Raw genomic sequence first — 22923 nt, 5'->3', positions numbered from 1 at the left:
CGAGGAGAGACTACGGGAATTAAACCTCACTTCGTTGGAAGACAGAAGAGTTAGGGGGGACATGATCACCACATTCAAGATCCTCAAGGGAATTGACAGGGTTGATAAAGACAGGCTGTTTAACACAAGGGACACACGCACTAGGGGACACAGGTGGAAACTGAGTGCCCAAATGAGCAACAGAGATATTAGAAAGAACTTTTTTAGTGTCAGAGTGGTTGACAAATGGAATGCATTAGGAAGTGATGTGGTGGAGGCTGACTCCATACACAGTTTCAAGTGTAGATATGATAGAGCCCAATAGGCTCAGGAACCTGTACACCTGTTGATTGACAGTTGAGAGGCGGGACCAAAGAGCCAGAGCTCAACCCCCGCAAGCACAACTAGGTGAGTACACACACATACACACACACACACACACACACACACACACACACACACACACACACACACACACACACACACACACACACACACACACACACACACACACACACACACCCTGTGTGTGTGTTGATTGATGGTTGAGAGGCGGGACCAAAGAGCCAGAGCTCAATCCCTGCAAGCACAATTAGGTGAGTACACCCATAAACACCCACAGGTCAAGCGGTATGGTAAGACAACAGAACAAAGTTGGAGGAGAAGGACTAGACAAGTCACAAATGGAGATGATTTCTAAGGCATGGATGGAAATCAGTGGAGAATTGAAGGACCTGAGGAAAACTGTAAGTAAGCTGCAGATAGAACTAAGTGCAGCGCATGAAGAGATAAAAAAAAACGAAAAACAGGCCCTCCTCAGGCCCTGGCCCAGGCAACCAACCCCCAGGTACCAGGAGATGTAGCAATGGCAGGGACCCCTACAATAGGTGTCACCTTTGCTGAAATACTGAAGATCCCAGATGCCATATGCACAGTCAAGGAAGTTGTACTGAAAGCAGTAACCTCACAGGAGCAAGTTACAGCCCCGCTCCTGTGCCAGGTAAGTCCACTACGGGCTCGCCCGTGCTACTTGGAACTTTTTCTTCCAAGTTGCGAATCTTAAACAACAACAACAACTCACAGAAGGCAGCTAGATGCACAAGCCAGCTAATGGAAAGGAAAAGAGCTGTAGAGGTGATAGGTGTTTAGGAACAAGAAGGGACCACAAGGGACCACAAGGGAAGAATGGAGGACTAAAGACAAAGCAGCAGTGTCAGGGATACTAAAGGAGATAGGAATGGAAGGAGCTGAACGAGACATAGAACAGTTTTTCCGGATTGGCCAGCACAAAAAAGACAAAAAGCGATTGATCAAGGTAGTATTCAGGAACGAGGGCACCAAAGAGGACATACTAGTAAAGAAGAGCAAACTGAAAAATGCAAGGAATTACAGAGAGGTATACCTTCAGAGGGACATGACCAGGGAAGAGATAATAAGGGTAGCAGATGCAAGGAAAAGGCGCAGGGAGAGGGAAGGGAGTCAGGGAACCTCAGCCTCCAACCCAGCAATCCCATAGGGGAGTGGGGAACCCCAATCCAGCAATTCAGGAACCCCAAAGGGGACTGCAACACCCCAGCCCACCACCCCAAAGGCCCCCCCCCCCCAGCACAAATCCTTCCCTGCCCCTGCACAATGCCCACCATATCACCCAGATCCTCCCTCCCCCTTACTCCAAGTATCCCCTGCTTTCCCACTCCATGGTTTTCTTCCTGCCCCAGGCAGGCCTAGGCATGACCGGGAGCCGGTCGGCCGAGCGGACAGCACACTGGACTTGTGATCCTGTGGTCCTGGGTTCGATCCCAGGCACCGGTGAGAAACAATGGGCAGAATTTCTTTCACCCTATGCCCCTGTTACCTAGCAGTAAAAGAGGTACCTGAGTGTTAGTCAGCTGTCATGGGCTGCTTCCTGGAGGTGAAGGCCTGGTCGAGGAATGGGCCGCGGGGACACTAAAGCCCCGAAATCATCTCAAGATAACCTCAAGATAAGCCCCTCCACCTCACCCCAAACCCCCTGTTAACTACACCACAGGAGGGCGTGCCCTCTCCCCAAGCAATCACTGCCCACCAACCTCAAGCACTCTCTGCCCCCTCACCCCCAGGACTTCTTCCTGCCCCAAGCAGGCCTGAGCAAGACCTAAGCCCTCCATCCCCCACTCCACCTCCCCCTGAACCCCTGGCAACAATCTCACAAAAGAATGAGCCTACCCAATTTATTTTGAGGTTATCTTGAGATGATTTCGGGCTTAGTGTCCCCGCGGCCCGGTCCTCGACCAGGCCTCCACCCCCAGGAAGCAGCCCGTGACAGCTGACTAACTCCCAGGTACCTATTTACTGCTAGGTAACAGAGGCATTAGGGTGAAAGAAACTCTGCCCATTGTTTCTCGCTGGAACCATGGATCGATCCCGGGACCACAGGATCATGCGTCCAGTGTTCTGTCCACTCAGCCACCGGCTCCCGGTGGCTGCGTAGCAATGACCATGGAACAACTTCCTACACTTGTAGGGAGGGAGGGTGAAAATGGATATAGGAAAGTGAGCTTCAAGGTAATGTACTCAAACATCGATGGGATTACCAATAAAGCAAGTGAACTGGCAGAAAGGGCGCAAGAAGAAAACCCAGATGTAATAGGACTCACGGACACAAAATTGTAAGGAGTCATAACAGATGCTGTGTTTCCAAAGGACTACTATATAGTAAGGAAAGAGAGGGTAGGGAGAGGAGGTGGAGGAGTGGCCCTGCTGATAAGGAAGGACTGGAGTTGATGAGATGGAAATTCCGGGCTGTGACGGGTTCAGAGATTACATAACAGGAACTATAACAATGGGTGGACCGAAGAAAATAGATGCAGTCATTTACAACCCTCCCCTAAATGACAGAAGACCCAGACAAGAGTTTGATAGGAACAACATGGCAACCAATTATATAATAGAGAGAGCAGCTTCAGTTGCTTGCAAGAATGGCTCAAGGCTCTTAATCATGGGCGATTTCAACCATGGAAAGATAGACTGGGAGAATGGGGACCCACCCGGTGGTGCAGATACATGGAGAGCTAAACTCTTGGAAGTGGCAACAAGAAACTTTCTGAGTCAGCACGTCAGGGTACCAACAAAAGTAAGAGGCAATGATGAACAAGCTAGACTCGACTTGATATTTACCCTGAATGAGTCAGAAATAAGGGATGTCAAAGTTGAAGCCCCCATAGGAATGAGTGACCACAGTGTATTGACATTTGAGTATTTGGTGGAGGTAGTGATAACCTTTCCAAGGTTGGGATCGGAAGAGAAAAGACTAAATTACCAAAGAGGAAAATATGACGAGATGAGGAACTTCCTAGATGGGAATACCATGGGAAACAGAACTTAGAGACAAGACTGTACAGGATATGCAGGGGAGGCATTTAGGGAAATGCCTTTAGGGGAGAATTGAAACCCATGCAGGGGAATTCTTGGACAGTGAGATCTGGATCCCAGGATATAACCTATATAGGTGTGATAGGAAAATTAGGTCACATGGAGGAGTGGGGTCTGTATATTAGGGAAGACCTTGTATGCTTGGAGCTCCTTAACGTTACAAATGAGGTTGTAGAGGCACTGGGATTAAAAATAGAGAAAATACTTAGTGATTATTCTAATATACAAACTGCCAGATGCAACGGCCGAGGAATTCACAGAACAGATAAACAAAACAGAGAATAGCCTTGATAATTTGGAGAACTGATACCTGATATGATCTTCCTTGGTGACTTCAACTTGCCTAGTCTCAGATGGAGAATAGCAAACAATAATATTATACCAGGAAATCTATTAGGACCTAACCAACCACAGATTAGAGAACTACTTAGATTCTGTGACAAATTTTCACTCAACCAGCAGATATCAGAGCCAACGAGAAATGAAAATATTCTAGATCTGGTCTTTACGAACAATGAAGACATTATCAGGGACATTACGATATCAGATACCACATACTCAGATCACAAGCTCATTGAAGTGCAAACGACCATCAATACTCAGAATAGACTTAAAACGTAGATCAAGCGAGAGGGATTATTCAGTAAATTCAATTTTAAAAATAAAAGGATAGACTGGGAGAAAATAAACAAGGAACTTGCAAACATTCTATGGGAAACTATTCTAAGTAATACAAGTCCTACAGAAGGAATAGAAAAACTGACTTCGGAAGCGTATCAAGTCTGTCTGAAACATGTTCCTTTGAGGAAAGCCAGAAAGAGATCCAACATAGAAAGAGAACGCAGACGACACTATAAAAGAAGGAAAAAAATAACGGAAATGCTTAAGCAGACACGACTTTCCCGTCAAAGAAGGAATAATTTAAATACGGAGATTGAAGAAATTGAGCGGAAAGTGAAACACTCATATCAAACTGAAGAAAGGCAGCTAGAACAGAAAGCAGTTCAGGAAATAAAGAAAAATCCATAATACTTCTTCACATATGCGAAATCAAAAGCAAAAACCACTGCCAGTATTGGACCTATTCGTACAAGTGAAGGTTCATACACGGAGGATGACAAAGAAATTAGTGAAATCGTAAAAAAGCAGTATGAGGACATACTTAGCACTCCAATAAACAACATGAAAGTGGAAGATCCAGACAATTTCTTTATGCGGGATATCCAAACCCCTGTAAATATCACTGATATCAACACGAGCGTACTAGACTTTGAAAGATAAATTGAAAACATGCCCATACACTCGGCCCTGGGTCCAGATTCATGGAATTCAATATTTATAAAGAAATGCAAAGTGCCGGTAGCACAGGCACTCAGTATAGTGTGAAGGAAGAGCTTGGACAAGGGGGAGATACCAAATGCACTTAAAGTAGCAGACATAGCCCCTCTACACAAGGGAGAGAGCAAAGCAGTGGCAAAGAATTATAGACCAGTGGCACTAACGTCGCACATAATAAAAGTATTTGAGAGAGTGATTAGGAGTCAGGTCACAAATTTCATTTCAAATTTCTTCATTGGTGAAGAAACCAATGACCTTCACAACCCAGGCCAACATGGATTTCGAGCGGGAAGATCGTGCCTCTCACAGCTATTTGATCTCTACGACAAAGTCACTGAGGCATTAGAAGAAAAACAGAATGCTGATGTGATATACACGGACTTCGCAAAGGCTTTCGATAAATGTGACCATGGAGTGATAGCACACAAAATGAAGTCAATGGGAATAACCTGTAAAGTAGGACGCTGGGTACTCAGTTTTCTGTCAAACAGGATTCAGCGAGTAACAGTCAACCATATAAAATCGAGTACAAGCGCAGTTAAAAGCTCTGTACCTCAGGATACAGTCCTTGCACCGCTGCTTTTCCTTATTCTCATATCTGATATAGACAAAAATACAAGTCACAGCTTCGTATCATCCTTTGCAGATGACACAAAAATCAGTATGAAAATTACCTCGGCTGAAGACAGTGAAAAACTTCAAGCTGATATTAATAAAGTTTTCGACTGGGCATCAGAAAATAACATGATGTTTAATAGTGATAAATTCCAAGTACTCAGGTACGGTAAAAATGAGGACCTTAAAAATAATACAGGGTACAAAACACAATCAAATGTGCCCATAGTAGGAAAACAGCATGTAAAGGATTTGGGAATAATGATGTCTGACGACCTAACGTTTAGGGAGCATAACCAAGCAAATATTGCGTCAGCCAGAAAAATGATCGAATGGATTACGAGAACTTTCAAATCCAGGGATCTCATCACAATGGTTGTACTCTTCAAGTCACTTGTGTTGCCCCGTCTTGAGTACTGCTCAGTACTCACTTCTCCTTTCAGAGCAGGAGAGATTGCTGGAATAGAGGGAATACAGAGAACATAGCATGCATAGACGCGATAAAGCACCTAAATTATTGGGATTGTCTCAAAGCCCTCAAAATGTACTCACTAGAAAGAAGACGAGAGAGATATAAAATAATATACACGTGGAAGATACTGGATGGCCAAGTACCAAATCTACACAGTAAAATAACAACGTACTGGAGTGAACGATATGGAAGAAAGTGCAGAATAGAACCAGTGAAGAGAAGGGGTGCCATAGGCACAATGAGAGAACACTGTATAAACATCAGAGGTCCACGGTTGTTCAACACCCTTCCAGCGAGCATAAGGAATATTGCCGGAACAACCGTGGACATTTTCAAGAGGAAACTAGATTGTTCCCTCCAAGGAGTGCCGGACCAACCGGGCTGTGGTGAGTACGTGGGCCTGTGGGGCGCTTCAAGCAACAGCCTAGTGGACCAAACTCCCACAAGTCAAGGTTAGCATCGGGCCGGGCTTGGGGAGTAGAAGAACTCCCAGAACCCCATCAACCAGGTATCAACCAGGTATATGATGGACTATGTCACCCAGAAGTGCCAGGAAGCTGCAGACAGGTTTATCCCGGTTCAAAAGGAGAAAACTCCTTTTCATGTCTGACATGTTGGCTTAGAAAGTTTCTTGTCGCTACCTACACTAATTTGGCTCTCCATGTATCCTCTCTTCCGTGCGGTTCCTTGTTTTCCCAGTCTATCCTTCCGTGATTGAAGTCCCTCATGATGAGCAGATGGGATCGATTTCTACAGGCAGCAGAGGCTGCCCTCTCAATTATGTTATTAACTGCCATGTTGTTTCTGCCATACTCTAGCCTGGGTCTTCTGTCATTTGGTGGAGTGTTATATATCACTGCTACTACTACTCTAGGTCCTCCTATCGTCATGGTGCCTGTTATGTAGTCTCTAAACCCTTCACAGCCTGGGATAACAATCTCCTTGAAACTTCATTCCTTTCTCATGAGTAGGGGCACTCTGCCTCCTCCCCTACCCTCCCTCTCTTTCCTTATTACAGTGTAATCCTGGGGGAACACCTCATTTGTTATGATTCCGGATAGTTTTGTTTCCGTGATTCCAATTACATCTGGGTTTACTGCTTGTGCTCTTTCCCTAAGTTCACTCGCCTTGCTTGTAATCCCAAGGAATGTGTGAACGAAAGTAATATGTACTCACCTAGTTGGGCTTGTGGGGGATGAGCTCTGGCTCTTTAGTCCCACCTCTCAACCGTCAATAAACAGGTGTATAGGTTCCTGAGCCTACTGGGCTCTATCACATCTACACTTGAAACTGTGTATGGAGTCAGCCTCCACCACATCCTTCCTAATGCATTCCATTTGTCAACCACTCTGACACTAAAAAAGTTTTTTCTAATATCTCTGTGGCTCATGTGGGCACTCAGTTTCCACCTGTGTCCCCTAGTGTGTGTGTCCCTTGTGTTAAATAACCTGTCTTTATCTACCCCTGTCGATTCCCTTGAGAATCTTGAATGTGGTAATTATGTCCCCCCTAACTCTTCTGTCTTCCAACGAAGTGAGGTTTAATTCCCGTAGTCTCTCCTCGTAGCTCATACCTCTCAGCTCGGGTACTAGTCTAGTGGCAAACCTCTGAACCTTTTCCAGTTTAGTCTAGATGTGTGTGTGTGTGTGTGTGTGTGTGTGTGTGTGTGTGTGTGTGTGTGTGTGTGTGTGTGTGTGTGTGTGTGTGTGTGTGTGTGTGTGTGTGTGTGTGTGTGTGTCCCCACCTAGATATTTTGGGGGGATTTTTCAAGTATGTTTGTACTTCTCAGGTGGGGGTGGGGGCCCATGCCACAATAAAAATGCTGGTGGGAAAGAACTGCCCTGCATATTCAAGAGAGGGTATATTAACACTGCAATAAGTAACTGCTTATTGAAGAGAGGGTCTCACATTGATTGTGTAAAAGACTCACAAGACTCGTTTATCCAAATTTCCAAAGGCTTCACTGACTTTGACCAGTTTGGCATAGACCGATAGAGGTTGATCTACTAAAGTATGCCTCACGCATTACACCTGGGGTATATATGGGCATAGGAGGTGGGCGGTCTTGGAGCAAGACGTGAACCCAGCGACGGGTGATGTAAAAAGGGATTTCGATGTGAATACAAAATATTACTTATTTAAAAATATTCTAAGCAAAGCACTGGAACGTAGCATCATACAAATTGAATAGATCGAATATTAATGACACGAAATGGATAACAAAGGATCTGAAGAACCTTATAGGTAGAAAGAAAGCTTGGTACAAAAAGATTAATAATGGAAAAGTCAGTTTAGAACAAGAAGTCGTACAACTGGCTAGAAATGTTAAAAAAGAGATAAGGAGGGCAAAAAAAACCTAATAAGTTCGTATAGCAGGGCAAGGAAAGGCAGGCCCTGTTACAAAGGCCCTAAAAAATTAAATGGTTTTTCAGTTATATCGAACAAAAATTAGGGAAAAGATAGATTTATTAAAAACTGAAATAGGTCAAATAACGGATAATGAAAAGATGAGTAGTATTTTTAATAAATATTTTATCTCAGTATTTACTAAAGAAGAACTTAGCACTGTGCCTTCACCCGAACAAGTCTATGTGGGTGGGGAAGAGGACAGGTTGATTAGTTTAGCAGTTACCAGGGAGGATGCTATTAAACAAATTAAACTTGTTATTAAACAAGATAGATCACTTGCGTCAAACAATCGGCCAATTAGCCTAACCTCTATTGTGGGAAAGTTACTTGAATCGATAATTGCAAATACCATTCATCTTCATCTTGAAAAACATAAATTAATAAATAATTCACAACATGGTTTTACAAATGGCCGTTTATGTTTAACAAATTTGCTATCATTTAATTCCAGCATGGTTGAGGCTGTTGATAGTTGTAAGGTTTGTGATGTTGTGTACCTTGACTTTAGCAAAGCCACATGATACAGTCCCACATGAAAGACTGATTAAAAAGATAGAGGCTCATGGTATTTTGGTACTATATTAAGTTGGATTAGGGGCATGGCTATACCAAAGGAAACAAAGAGTTTGTATAAATGGGAGTTAAGTCAGACTGGGAAAACGTTGTAAGTGGAGTGCCTTAAGGCTCTGTTCTGGTACCTCTGTTTTTCATAATATTTATAATTGATTTAGATTCAGGTTTGAGCAACAACATTTGCAAATTTGCCGATGATACAAAAATCGGGAGGAAATAAACACGGAAAAAGACTCACTATCACTTCAAGGCGATCTAAATAGGGTTTTGAAATGGTCAAAAGATTGGCAGATGCAGTTTAATGCTAACAAATGTTAGGTTTAGAGGCTAAGTAATTATGATAGAGTTACAAGATATGAGCTAGATGGTGTTGAGATTGCGAAGTCGGATTGCGAAAGGGATCTGGGAGTTATGATTAGTAAGAATTTAAAACCAAAAAAATAAATGCATAAATGTTCGTAATAATGCACATTGGACACTGGGATTTATTAATCGAAGCGATAGTAACACGACACCAGGTTTTGTTCTTCAGATATATCTTGCTCTGGTTAGGCCTCATTTAGAATGTGCAGTTCAGTTTTGGTCGCCGTACTATAGAATTGATATAAATTCACTTGAACGTGTCCAGCATAGGATGACAAAGTTAATTCCCCAAATTAGAAACCTGTCATATGATGAAAGATTAACAAAGCTTAAATTGCATTCACTGGAAAGGCAAAGAGTTAGGGGTGACATGATAGAGATTTTCAAGTGTATGAATGGACATAATAAAGGTGATATTAATAAGGTATTGAAAGTATCAACACAAGACAGAACACGAAACAATGAGTATAAACTGGATAAGTTTAGATTTCGGAAAGATCTGGATAAATATTGGTTCGGTAATAGGGTTGTTGATGTGTTTCCTGCCCGAAACGCTTTGCGTAATAGTGGCTTTAGGCATTGTATGTACTAGTTCTATCTATAAAGCTATCAATTTTTGTATAACCTCTTGTATGTATGTACTTTACCTGAATAAACATTTGAATTTGAATTTGTGTGGAATCAGTTGCCACGTGGCGTGGTGAAGGTGGGGTCCCTTGATTGGTTCAAACGTGTTTTGGACATGTATATGAGTGGGATTGGGTAGTTATAATTAGGAGCTGCCACATATGGGCCAATTGATCTTGTGCGGTTACCTTTATTCTTATGACCTTACATCACATCCAGGATTTTCTCCATTTCTCATGCTGGAATCAGTATGCTCATTATTAAATGAACAAATCCACAAGGGCCGTGATGAGGGTTCGAACCTACGTCAGAGAGGATCCTAGACTCACCTTAATCGACTGAGCTACGACATGGTAAAATAATTGCAACCGGGAGTTCAAATTGACCTACCACGAATCCTGCAGTCTCTCTGAGACACAAACCAGGATTTTACACAATTCCAACATGCACCTGAGCTCTGCCAATAAGCTATTCTACCTCTTCGCCGTTACGAAGGTTTGTGTCTCGGAGAGACAGCAGGATCCGTGGTAGGTCAGGTTGAACTCCCTGTTACAATTCTTTTACCATGTCGTAGCTCAGTCGATTAAAGCGCGTATGGAATCATCTCGGACGTATGTTCGAACCCTCATCACGACTCCTGTGGATTTGTTCATTTGATGCATCATTCTATTGGGATTTCTGTGTGTGCTCATTATTTTATTTCTGCTGCACTTGTCATCTCACTCCAGGTCCTTCCCTATGGATTTACATGTCGCCGGGTTAAAGGTTTGTAGTAATTTTTTTTTTTTTTTTGGCCCACCTACGGTGTATAAAAATCCTTTTGATGGGTTTCGCAGTCCTCTTTTGTTATGATTATCCTCATTAGTTTTGCATCACCATTAAAAATTTATATGGTGGAGCCAGAGTCCCGTCAGGTCATTGACATATACCGAAAAAGGATGGGGCCCAAGTATAGCCCCTTTCCCACTCCACTTTTTATCATATTTTTCACTCTAACATTTACCGCTCTCATTGCAACGTTTTGGTTCTCTCTTGAGAGATCCACTCATGAAGCATCACTCACTCAGGAAGTAATGTATTTTAGCATTATTCCACTCACTGTATCATAGTGCACAGCTAATTTTTTTTTTTTTTTTTTTTTTAAGAAATGGAGGATGAATTGTGTCAGACGTTGAACATAAAACTTTCGAGTGCATTTCTGGAGTGAAAGGATTTCAGTAGTCCATTCATACCTCCACAACTATAAATGGAATTTAGATCAATAAACAAAATAATGAACACATTACTGACATGTATGGGAAGATTTTCTAAAAGAAAAAATGACAATAATGATACGGACGCATCAAAATGAAAATATCACTAGTTGAGTCCAAAAGGATCAATTCTCTCCTACATACGATCCTAAGAAGGATTTGCTATAGAATTTAATAAATCACGTGCATATGCCAAAACATCAGTAAATTGAGAAGAATGTTGAAGATAGAATTAAAATTTGATAAATGACACAAAATTAAAATGGTGAGAACAAAAATAAAATCTATCCTAACTTCACACAATATGACAAGAATAAGGAATCAAATACAGTAATGACTTTCGTGATTATTTCTCACACGAAACAAAACATTTAAACGCTGAAGTAATAGAATTTTGTGAGATTTTGACAAATGTTAAAAAAGCCTCTGCGTACAATGGATACATATTAGGGACATTATGTACAGTGTTTGCAAAACTTAAAATTGAGAATAAATTTATTCCAAATTACAAATGGTTCAGTGGCTTGCAACAAAATGAGTTCCTGAAGATTGAAATCTTAGAGCAGCAGGAAAAGAATAAGGTTTTGCCAAAGTCAGACCGGAAGTCTTGATAATAAAATTATAGGTATGATTTAATCAAAAGAGTTGTGGCCTGAGGAACTAAACTCATCAGGAGGCAGTGTGTGCTAAAAGCAATAAAGTTTGACTACTATTTACGATTAAATACCGAAGAGAAATGGGATTCTTAGATCATAGATATTGCTCAGTAGCTGATAATAACAAAGCATAATAGCATAAACACACACAAGAAAGTATCGTAGATTAATGACTTACTTGAACGGGTCCTTAAGTTCCTCCATGATCATGTTCAGACTGTCCCTGGAATATTAATTACTATTATTTAGGGAGTTAAATATTGCTGTAAATCATGGCTGGAATAGCAAAGAGAAAGGAAGATATAAAAAGAAAGAGATGACGAAGAAAATTATGAAAAAAATTAAAGCAGAAGAAACTTTTATATATATCTCAATATTTCTAATGTTTGGCTTTGTTTGCAGCTCTGAATAAATAATAATACCGCACTGATATATTCTTCATACCTCGATTGTATATATATATAAATTTTCTTACCTGAATAAATTGCTAGGCAATATCTAGAAAAATAAAACTGACATCAATTTAAGAAAACATTGTTATATTCAGATAGTCTTCAAGGCGTATTGATGTGGAGTACAGAGGCTACTCTGTACAGGGTGTTACTGTCCAAAATTAATGCTCCAAGTAGCCAATACAAATTCATCGATGTATTTTGAAAGATTTATTTTAAAGCCACCTTAATTATTATACTCTGACACCTGCCTTTCCACCTTCCAAATGGATAATATAACAGGTAAACTATCTGTGTTTACCATTACCAAATTATACATAATAATTAATAATCTAATGCAACCAGTTAGTTATCGGCACAGATAAGTACCTGCTCTTTTGCAGACGCAGTCTGTCATAATTTCCAGTTCAGCGGCACACACGCAGACTCGCACACAAACGTTATCCACACCAGTTCAGCGGCACACTGAGTATGGTAGCCTGGTGGATAGCGCGCAGGACTCTTAATTTTGTGGCGTGGGTTCGATTCCCGCACCAGGCAGAAACAAATGGGCAAAGTTTCTTTCACCCCAAATGCCCCAGTTACCTAGCAGTAAATAGGTACCTGAGAGTTAGTCAGCTGTCACGGGCTGCTTCTTGGGGTGTGTGTGTGTGTGTGTGTATGTGTGTGTGTGTGTGGTGTGGGGAAAAAGAGTAGTTAGTAAACAGTTGATTGACAGTTGAGAGGCGGGCCGAAAGAGCAAAGCTCAACCCTTGCAAACACATCTAGGTGAATACACTCGCAGACTCACTCACAAACATCATTTTCACCAGCTCAGTACACACACGCAGACTCGCACACAAACGTTATCCTCACCAGCTCAGTACACACACGCAGACTCGCACACAAACGTTATCCTCACCAGCTCAGCGGCACACACGCAGACTCACACACAAACGTTATCCTCACCAGCTCAGCGGCACACACGCAGACTCACACACAGATTTATGAGATTTACACACACACTCTCTTCCTCCAGAGAGACATGACAAGGGAGGAGAGAGCCGTGGCGGCAGAAGCAAGGAAGAGGCGCAGGGCGAGAGGGGAAAACCAGGAAGTCACAGCTCCCAACCCAACACCCCCAGAGGCGAGGGGGGAACCCACAACCAGCTACCCAGTAACACCAGAAGGGAGGACAACCCCGCCTCCCTCCACTGCATAGAAAACCCCCCTACCCCAAACCCTCCCTGCCCCCACTCAAATGTTCAGCAAAATCTCCCTCCCCCACACCCAATCCCCACCCTTCTACCCCTCCCCTCCTCCCGAGTCCTCCCTCCCCCCCTTTCCTTCCCGTCCTCCCTCCCCTTTCACCCCATACCCTCCCTGTCCCTCCCCCTTCACTGGATCCCCCGCCCCTCATCCCAGTATCCTCTGAAACCCTGTTATCCACCTCACAGGTCCTCACACCCATGGAACAGCCTCCCCCACCAGCAGAACACTCACCAAGGAGGCGATTTGAGAAGGGACAGAAGAAAGTGAGCCTCAAAGCGATGTACACAAACATAGATGGAATTACAAATAAAGCAAATGAGCTTGGAGAACTGGTACTAGAGGAAAACCCAGACATAATAGCCCTCACAGAAACAAAGATCACGAAAACGATAACAAATGCAGTGTTCCCACAGGACTATTATGTTATGAGGAAAGAGAGGGAAGGAAGAGGTGGGGGTGGTGTAGCTCTGCTGGTAAGACAAGGCTGGGATTTTGAGGAGATGGATATTCAGGGCTGCGAAGGTTTCAGTGACTACATAGCAGGTACTGTAACAAATGGAGGGAAAAAAATTATAGTCGCAATCATATATAATCCACCACCAAATGACAGAAGACCTAGACAGGAATATGATAGAAACAACATGGCCACCATTAACATAATAGAAAGAGCAGCTTCTGTTGCTAGCAGGAATGGATCTGGACTACTAATTATGGGAGACTTCAACCATGGGAAGATAGATTGGAAGAACAGAGACCCGCATGGAGGACCAGAAACATGGAGAGCTAAGCTGCTGGACGTGGCAACAAGAAACTTTCTAAGCCAGCACACCAAAGAACCAACAAGAATGAGAGGAGAAGATGAACCAGCAATGCTCGATTTGATATTTACCCTAAATGAATGGGATATAAGGGAAGTTAAGATGGAAGCGCCCTTGGGAATGAGCGACCACAGTGTATTGAACTTTGAGTACCTGGTAGAGCTAGGACTTATCTCCCCACAAAACGAACTAGGAATCAAAAGGCTGGCATACCGAAAGGGGAATTATGAACAGATGAGAAGTTTCCTAAGTAAAATACCTTGGGACACAGACCTCAGAGACAAGTCTGTACAGGGTATGATGGACTATGTTACCCAAAAGTGTCAGGAGGCAGTAAACAGGTTCATCCCGGCCCAAAGGGAAAAATCCGAGAAGCAACAGAAGAATCCATGGTATAATAGGGCATGTATGGAAGCGAAGAAACTGAACAAAAAGGCGTGGAGGAACTTCCGGAATAACAGAACACCAGAAAGCAGAGAGAGATACCAGAGAACCAGGAATGAGTACGTCAGGGTGAGAAGAGAAGCAGAGAAAAATTTTGAAAATGATATAGCAAACAAAGCCAAGACCGAACCAAAGCTACTCCACAGTCACATCAGAAGGAAAACAACAGTGAAAGAACAGGTATTGAAACTTAGAACAGGCGAGGACAGGTATACAGAGAATGACAGAGAGGTGTGTGAGGAACTCAACAAGAGGTTCCAGGAGGTCTTCACAATAGAACAGGGTGAGGTCACTGTGCTAGGAGAAAGGGAGGTAAACCAGGCGGCCTTGGAGGAGTTCGAAATTACGAGAGAGGAGGTCAAGAGACACCTGCTGGATCTGGATGTTAGAAAGGCTGTTGGTCCAGATGGGATCTCACCATGGGTACTGAAAGAGTGTGCAGAGGCACTTTGCCTGCCACTCTCCATAGTGTATAGTAAGTCACTAGAGACGGGAGACCTACCAGAAATATGGAAGACGGCGAATGTGGTCCCAATATACAAAAAGGGCGACAGACAAGAGGCACTGAACTACAGGCCAGTGTCCTTGACTTGTATACCATGCAAGGTGATGGAGAAGATCGTGAGAAAAAACCTGGTAACACATCTGGAGAGAAGGGACTTCGTGACAAATCGCCAACATGGATTCAGGGAGGGTAAATCTTGCCTTACAGGCTTGATAGAATTCTACGATCAGGTGACACAGATTAAGCAAGAAAGAGAGGGCTGGGCGGACTGCATTTTCTTGGATTGTCGGAAAGCCTTTGACACAGTACCGCATAAGAGGCTGGTACATAAGCTGGAGAGACAGGCAGGTGTAGCTGGTAAGGTGCTCCAGTGGATAAGGGAGTATCTAAGCAATAGGAAGCAGAGAGTTACGGTGAGGGGTGAGACCTCCGATTGGCGTGAAGTCACCAGTGGAGTCCCACAGGGCTCTGTACTCGGTCCTATCTTGTTTCTGATATATGTAAATGATCTCCCGGAGGGTATCGGTTCATTTCTCTCAATGTTTGCGGACGATGCTAAAATCATGAGAAGGATTAAAACAGAAGAGGACTGTTTGAGGCTTCAAGAAGACCTAGACAAGCTGAAGGAATGGTCGAACAAATGGTTGTTAGAGTTTAACCCAACCAAATGTAATGTAATGAAGATAGGTGTAGGGAGCAGGAGGCCAGATACAAGGTATCATCTGGGAGAGGAAATTCTTCAGGAGTCAGAGAAGGAAAAAGACTTGGGGGTTGATATCACGCCAGACCTGTCTCCTGCAGCACATATCAAGCGGATAACATCAGCAGCATATGCCAGGCTGGCCAACATACGAACGGCATTCAGAAACTTGTGTAAAGAATCATTCAGAACTTTGTATACCACATATGTCAGGCCAATCCTGGAGTATGCAGCCCCAGCATGGAGTCCATATCTAGTCAAGGATAAGACTAAACTGGAAAAGGTTCAAAGGTTTGCCACCAGACTAGTACCCGAGCTGAGAGGTATGAGCTACGAGGAGAGACTACGGGAATTAAACCTCACTTCGCTGGAAGACAGAAGAGTTAGGGGGGACATGATCACCACATTCAAGATTCTGAAGGGGATTGATAGGGTAGATAAAGACAGTCTATTTAACACAAGGGGAACACGCACAAGGGGACACAGGTGGAAACTGAGTGCCCAAATGAGCCACAGAGATATTAGAAAGAACTTTTTTAGTGTCAGAGTGGTTGACAAATGGAATGCATTAGGAAGTGATGTGGTGGAGGCTGACTCCATACACAGTTTCAAGTGTAGATATGACAGAGCCCGATAGGCTCATGAATCTGTACACCTGTTGATTGACGGTTGAGAGGCGGGACCAAAGAGCCAGAGCTCAACCCCCACAAACACAACTAGGTGAGTACAACTAGGTGAGTACACAAACGTTATCCTCACCAGCTCAGCGGCACACACGCAGACTCGCACACAAACGTTATCCTCACCAGCTCAGCGGCACACACGTAGACTCGCACACAAACGTTATCCTCACCAGCTCAGCGGCACACACGCAGACTCGCACACAAACGTTATCCTCACCAGCTCAGTACACACACGTAGACTCGCACACAAACGTTATCCTCACCAGCTCAGTACACACACGTAGACTCGCACACAAACGTTATCCTCACCAGCTCAGCGGCACACACGCAGACTCCCTCACAAACGTTATCCTCACCAGCCGCCATAGGAGAATAGCGTGTGATAGAACGCCGTGGCTATGAGAACGGGGCTCCAGTTGCTGCCGGCCATCGGGTCCTGGAAGTGCTGGCTACGGCCCCACGCTAGATGGTTGACGCCGACCACGATAATCATGATGAGAGCCAACACCTTCGTCAGGGCCAATACGTCTTGCACCGTCGTCGCCCATTTCACCTTCCTTGAGTTGATCCAAGTTAGCGTAACTGGGGAGACGAAGGACACACATACTCAAGTTCTTACAGAAATGGGTCAGATCTGACTAGAGTATCAGTGTGTGTGTATGGAGAAAAATGAGAGAAATTCACGCTGTCACTCTAATGCATGGCACAAGCGTGCAAGTATCGTTCAGTCATTTATAATGCCACCACGTTCACAAGAGATATTAGAGAAAGAAGAAGATTTTATGGCTCTTGATGATGTGGGCAATACTTTAGAGGCCTCTAAAGTTACAAGTTTAATTTAAGGACTAGTGCTTGCTCCGTGGGGGGTCAATATCTAAGGTCAAGGAGTTGCTAAACAGTGGGGTTAGGTAAGGCCCGGCCCCAAGGAAAAACAATTCCCAGCAAATAATAATTAATATAAATGATCTGTAATCTAGAGAGATTGGGTCCTGACTGCTGAGTGGACAGCGCTTCGGAGTCGTAGTCCTGAGGTTTCGGGTTCGATCCCCGGTGGAGGCGGAAACAAATGTGCAGAGTTTCTTTCACCCTCATGCCCCTGTTACCTAGCAGTAAATAGATACCTGGGAGTTAAACTGCTGCTACGGGCTGCTTCCTGGAGGATGTGTAACAAGTAGCAGACCAGGTCGAGGACCGGGCCGCGGGGACGCTAAGCCCCGAAATCGTCTCAAGATAACTTCAGCCAAAAATATGACATAATCTAAGGTGTAGTGACGTGGGACTTTGGGAAGTCGATTTGGTATATATATTTAAAAATCCACTGTATATTTCGTATTAAGTATTAAACTTGCTCATTATCATTTCATATGTACACATAATTAAAAACATACACGTAAATACTTTTTCACCTGATTTCCTGGCAGGTAGTTCAAGTTAGCATTCAGCTTGAAACCATGTACCTAACACTCACTCTCAAACCCTGAGCCTAAAATATTCTCAAGACCTGCAAATCATGTTCTTATTCCTGCTAGCTGACACACTAACCGACGAGGAGAATCCCAACGATCGTGACAGCGGACTGTGGAGGTTCCTGACAGCCGGGAAAGAATGGCTGGAGGATGTAGTTAGCGAAGGTGAGCGCCCCGATGGCCCGGCCGCCAGGGATGCTGATCATCACCACCATCCACAGGTAGAGGAAGGCTGGCAGGGGACCGAACGCCTCGAGCAGGTATGTGTAGTTACCCCCGCTCTGTGGGATCATCGTGCCTGGGAAGTAAATCCTTAATTATACTAGGTAATTAGCTCTAGGTGTTAGACTTTTCGACCGTCAATTGTTTAATGCACCGACTCTTGGCCAATTTTCTCCATCATATGTACTATATTACAGACACCCACACTCACGTGGCAGTAGTCCTATAGGCCATGGTTCGATTCCCTGGTGTGGCAGAAACAAATGGGTAGAATTTTTTCTCATATTGCTTCTCATCACCTAGCAGTAAATTGGTACCTAGGAGTAAGAAAGTTCCTACTAGCTGCACCATGGGTTGTGTGTGTGTTTTTAGAGAGAAATATGAATAAGATATGAAAGATAAAGATATAGGTCGGGCATTAGTAAATTAGGCAACCGACTGTTAGAAAGACAGGGCTAACAGCTCAATCTTGCAGGCACAAATAGTTGAACACACACACACACACACACACACACACACACACACACACACACACACACACACACACACACACACACACACACACACACACACACACACACACACACACACACACACACACACACACACACACACACACACACACACACACACACAAACACACACACACACACACACTGTTTATAGAGAGGTTTATGACGAAAGATGAGCAAACAGCCCACAAAAATAGATGGCAACAACGACACCGAAATAGTCTCTCAGGTAGTCTCACCTCCCAGGTCACATCCCAGGTCACCTCCCAGGGCACCTCCCAGGTCACCTCCCAGGTCGCATCCTCCCCAACTCAGCCCTCCTATACATCCCCCCTGCCTCAGCCTCCCACAACCCCCCTGTCCCTTCCACATTTGCACCTCCACAACGATTCCCCTGCCCCTGCTACATCACACTTGTCAGCGACCCCAGTGGGTCAAGCCATGCCCTCCCCAAACCCACCTTCCCATCCCCCCTCCCCAAATACCCCTTCCCACTCCCCTGCCCCTTCTACCCCATTGACTTCAATTCCATCTACTCCATCCCAGCTTCCACTGCACCCCTCTTCCACTCACCCCCAAACCCCACCCAACCCTCACCCCTCCTATGCACCTCCAGCCCACATTTAACCCCCTCACCTTGTGACCCCCTAACACCTTCCCCCATCTCCCTCTTCCCCTCTTCTACCCCAAAACCCCCACCTACCCCCGATTCCCCCCTAACTAATATACCCTCTCTTCCACTCCCAGCACCCATGCTCCATTCTCATCTCAGCTCTCCGCCCTCAGTATCCCTCTTCCCCCCAACCTCTCAACCTCTATCTGACTCTCAGTCTCTCTCTATTTCTCAACCCCCCTATGCTATTCAGACCCCTAACTTTCAGACCCATTATGCCCTTCCTACCCCCCTAGATGCCCAGACCCCATTCGCCTACCAGGCACTCCCAGGCACCCCCCTAGCACCCCCCCACTCACCCCCACAGCCCCCACTTGCCCCCCAGACACCCCCCAGTTCCCCCCAGACCCCTGGTGAAAGGGGGAACTCTGACACCCGAGTTTCCAAGAAGAGTCTCAAGGTTTGGTACACCAATGCTGATGGGGTAGCCAATAAAGCAGAAGAGATAAAAGAAAGAGTTAGTGAGGCAGACCCAGACATAGTGGCAATAGTGGAAACTAAAATAAATGGCATGATCTCGGATGCAATCTTTCCAGAGGGGTACCAGGTGATAAGAAAAGAAAGGACACAGAGACAGGGAGGAGGAGTGGCACTACTAATAAAACGGAAATGGAAGTTTGATGAGCTGGAAAATCCGGGTACCAATGAAAGCACAAGCTTCATACATGGAACTCTGACAGTGGATGGGAAGAAGATTGTAATCTTGATACTCTACAATCCCCCACCAAACAGTAGAAGGCCCAGGCAGGAGTACGAGGACAGCAACAAGACATGTATGGATGAACTGCAGAGGGCAGCAACTTTAGCGCATAGAATGAGAGCGAAGCTGCTGGTCATGGGGGACCTAAATCACGGAGAGATAGATTGGGAAACGAGGAATCCCCATGGCGGGGAGGAGACCTGGGGAGCGAAGCTGGTAGACGTTATTGACAGGAATTTCCTAACACAGCATGTGAAAGAAGATACTAGGGAAAGAGGAGGGGATACGCCCAGCCTATTAGATCTCATTATCACTCAGAATGTAGAAGACATCGAGCAGTTGGAACATGAAATACCACTAGGAGCTAGTGACCATTGTGTCCTAGTCTTTGACTACATGATGGAGCTTAAAATTGTGACCAAAGGACAAGAGGTCCGGGAAAGGAGACTTGATTACAGAAAAGGGGACTACAGAAGGATAAGGGACTACCTGGGAGAAGTGCAGTGGGAGGAAGAACTTAGAGGAAAAACAGTGCAAGGTATGATGAACCAAGTCATATTGAAATGCAAGGAGGCTGAAGATAGATTTATTCCAACAATAAAGGAAAAAAGCAGGAGGGAATATAATAACCCATGGTTTAATAGACAGTGTCAGGAAGCAAAGGTGAGAAGCAGGAGGGAGTGGAGGAAGTACAGAAGACAAAGGACAGAGGACAACAGGATTAGATGTAACAGAGCTAGGAATGATTACATTAACATAAGACGAGTGTCGGAAAGAAATTATGAGAACGATATTGCAGTCAAAGCGAAAAAGCAACCAAAATTACTACATAGCCATATAAGAAGGAAGATGTCGGTAAATGACCAAGTGACAAGACTGAGGAAAACAGAAGGGGCATATACAGAAAGCGACAAGGAAATCTGCGAGGTACTGAATGCAAAATTCCATGGAGTGTTCACAACCGAGCCTGAGCAGCTCCCATTGTTAGAAGAGATTACCCAAGATGAAAGACTATCGGATATAGAGGTGACAGCAGAGGATGTAATGAAACAGTTGACAACACTGGATGCAAATAAAGCTGTTGGACCAGACAAAGTATCACCGTGGATACTTAAAGAGGCAGCGCAGGCTCTCAGCGTGCCTCTGGCAATGATCTTTAATGAGTCACTTATGTCGGGAGAATTGCCCAGTTGCTGGAAGGAGGCAAATGTCGTACCGATTTTCAAAAAGGGTGATAGGGAGGAGGCACTTAACTACAGACCCGTATCACTGACAAGCATCCCCTGCAAAATACTTGAAAGAATAATTAGGTTAAGACTTGTTGAGCACCTGGAGAGCATTGGGTTTGTAAACAAGCACCAACATGGGTTCTGGACATGGAAATCATGCCTAACAAACCTTTTAGAATTCTATGATAAAGTAACAAGGATAAGGCAAGACAGAGAAGGCTGGGCAGACTGCATATTTCTTGACTGCCAAAAGGCCTTTGATACGGTACCGCACATGAGACTGCTATACAAACTTGAGAGGCAGGCAGGAGTAAGCGGAAAGGCCCTAGTATGGGTGAAGAACTACCTAACAGGAAGGAGCCAGAGGGTAATGGTAAGGGGCGAAAAGTCGGACTGGCGAACAGTAACAAGTGGAGTACCTCAAGGATCGGTGCTGGGACCAATCCTCTTTCTAATTTACGTAAATGATATGTTTACAGGAGTGGAATCATACATGTCAATGTTTGCAGATGACGCAAAATTAATGAGAAGAGTTGTGACAGACGAGGATTGTAGGATCCTCCAGGAGGACTTAAACAGGCTGCAGAGATGGTCAGGGAAATGGCTACTGGAGTTTAACACCAGTAAATGTAAAGTTATGGAAATGGGATCAGGTGACAGGAGACCAAAGGGACAGTACACAATGAAGGGGAACAGCCTACCTGTAACGATTCGAGAAAGAGACCTGGGAGTGGATGTGACACCTAATCTAACTCCTGAGGCACATATAAATAGGATAACGACAGCAGCGTACTCTACACTGGCGAAAATTAGAACTTCATTCAGAAACCTAAATGAGGAAGCTTTTAGGGCGCTTTACACTGCCTACGTGAGACCCGTCTTAGAGTATGCCGCGCCATCATGGAGCCCCCACCTGAAGAAACACATAAAGAAACTGGAGAAGGTTCAGAGGTTTGCGACGAGGCTTGTCCCAGAGCTACGAGGGATGGGATATGAAGAGCGGCTGGAGGAACTGAACCTTACGACACTAGAGAAAAGAAGGGAGAGAGGAGATATGATAGGGACATATAAAATACTCAGGGGAATTGACAAAGTGGAAATAGATGAAATGTTCACACGTAATAATAACAGAACGAGGGGACATGGGTGGAAACTGGAAACTCAGATGAGTCACAGAGATGTTAGGAAGTTTTCTTTTAGCGTGAGAGTAGTAGAAAAATGGAATGCACTTGGGGAACAGGTTGTGGAAGCAAATACTATTCATACTTTTAAAACTAGGTATGATAGGGAAATGGGACAGGAGTCATTGCTGTAAACAACCGATAGCTAGAAAGGCGGGATCCAAGAGTCAATGCTCGATCCTGCAAGCACATATAGGTGAGTACATATAGGTGAGTACACACACACACACACACACACACACACACACACACACACACACACACACACACACACACACACATCAGACTTGTTCCGGAACCGTTCCGTTTCACCAGACTCGTTCCAGAACTGAGAGGTACGAGCTACGAGGAAAGACTAAAGGAGCTGAAACTCACGACCCTTGAAGACAGA

General features: G+C 44.4%; 1 protein-coding gene across 1 annotated transcript in view; it reads right to left on the bottom strand.

Annotated features, from left to right (window-relative positions):
- LOC123750965 (Y+L amino acid transporter 2-like) overlaps positions 1–22923 on the bottom strand; it is a 125258-nt gene that overhangs the window by 66268 nt on the left and 36067 nt on the right. The window contains exons 2-4 of the mRNA XM_069326593.1: positions 18092–18313; positions 16906–17131; positions 11875–11919 (exon numbers count right to left, since the gene is read on the bottom strand). Coding sequence (XP_069182694.1) covers positions 11875–11919; positions 16906–17131; positions 18092–18313 — 493 coding nt within the window. The remainder of the gene's footprint in view (positions 1–11874; positions 11920–16905; positions 17132–18091; positions 18314–22923) is intronic.

Source organism: Procambarus clarkii, chromosome 18 (genome assembly GCF_040958095.1).
Source record: "Procambarus clarkii isolate CNS0578487 chromosome 18, FALCON_Pclarkii_2.0, whole genome shotgun sequence".
Taxonomy (NCBI): domain Eukaryota; kingdom Metazoa; phylum Arthropoda; class Malacostraca; order Decapoda; family Cambaridae; genus Procambarus; species Procambarus clarkii.
Note: the sequence above shows the minus strand (reverse complement) of the source record. Positions and strands in the feature narration are given on the sequence as shown.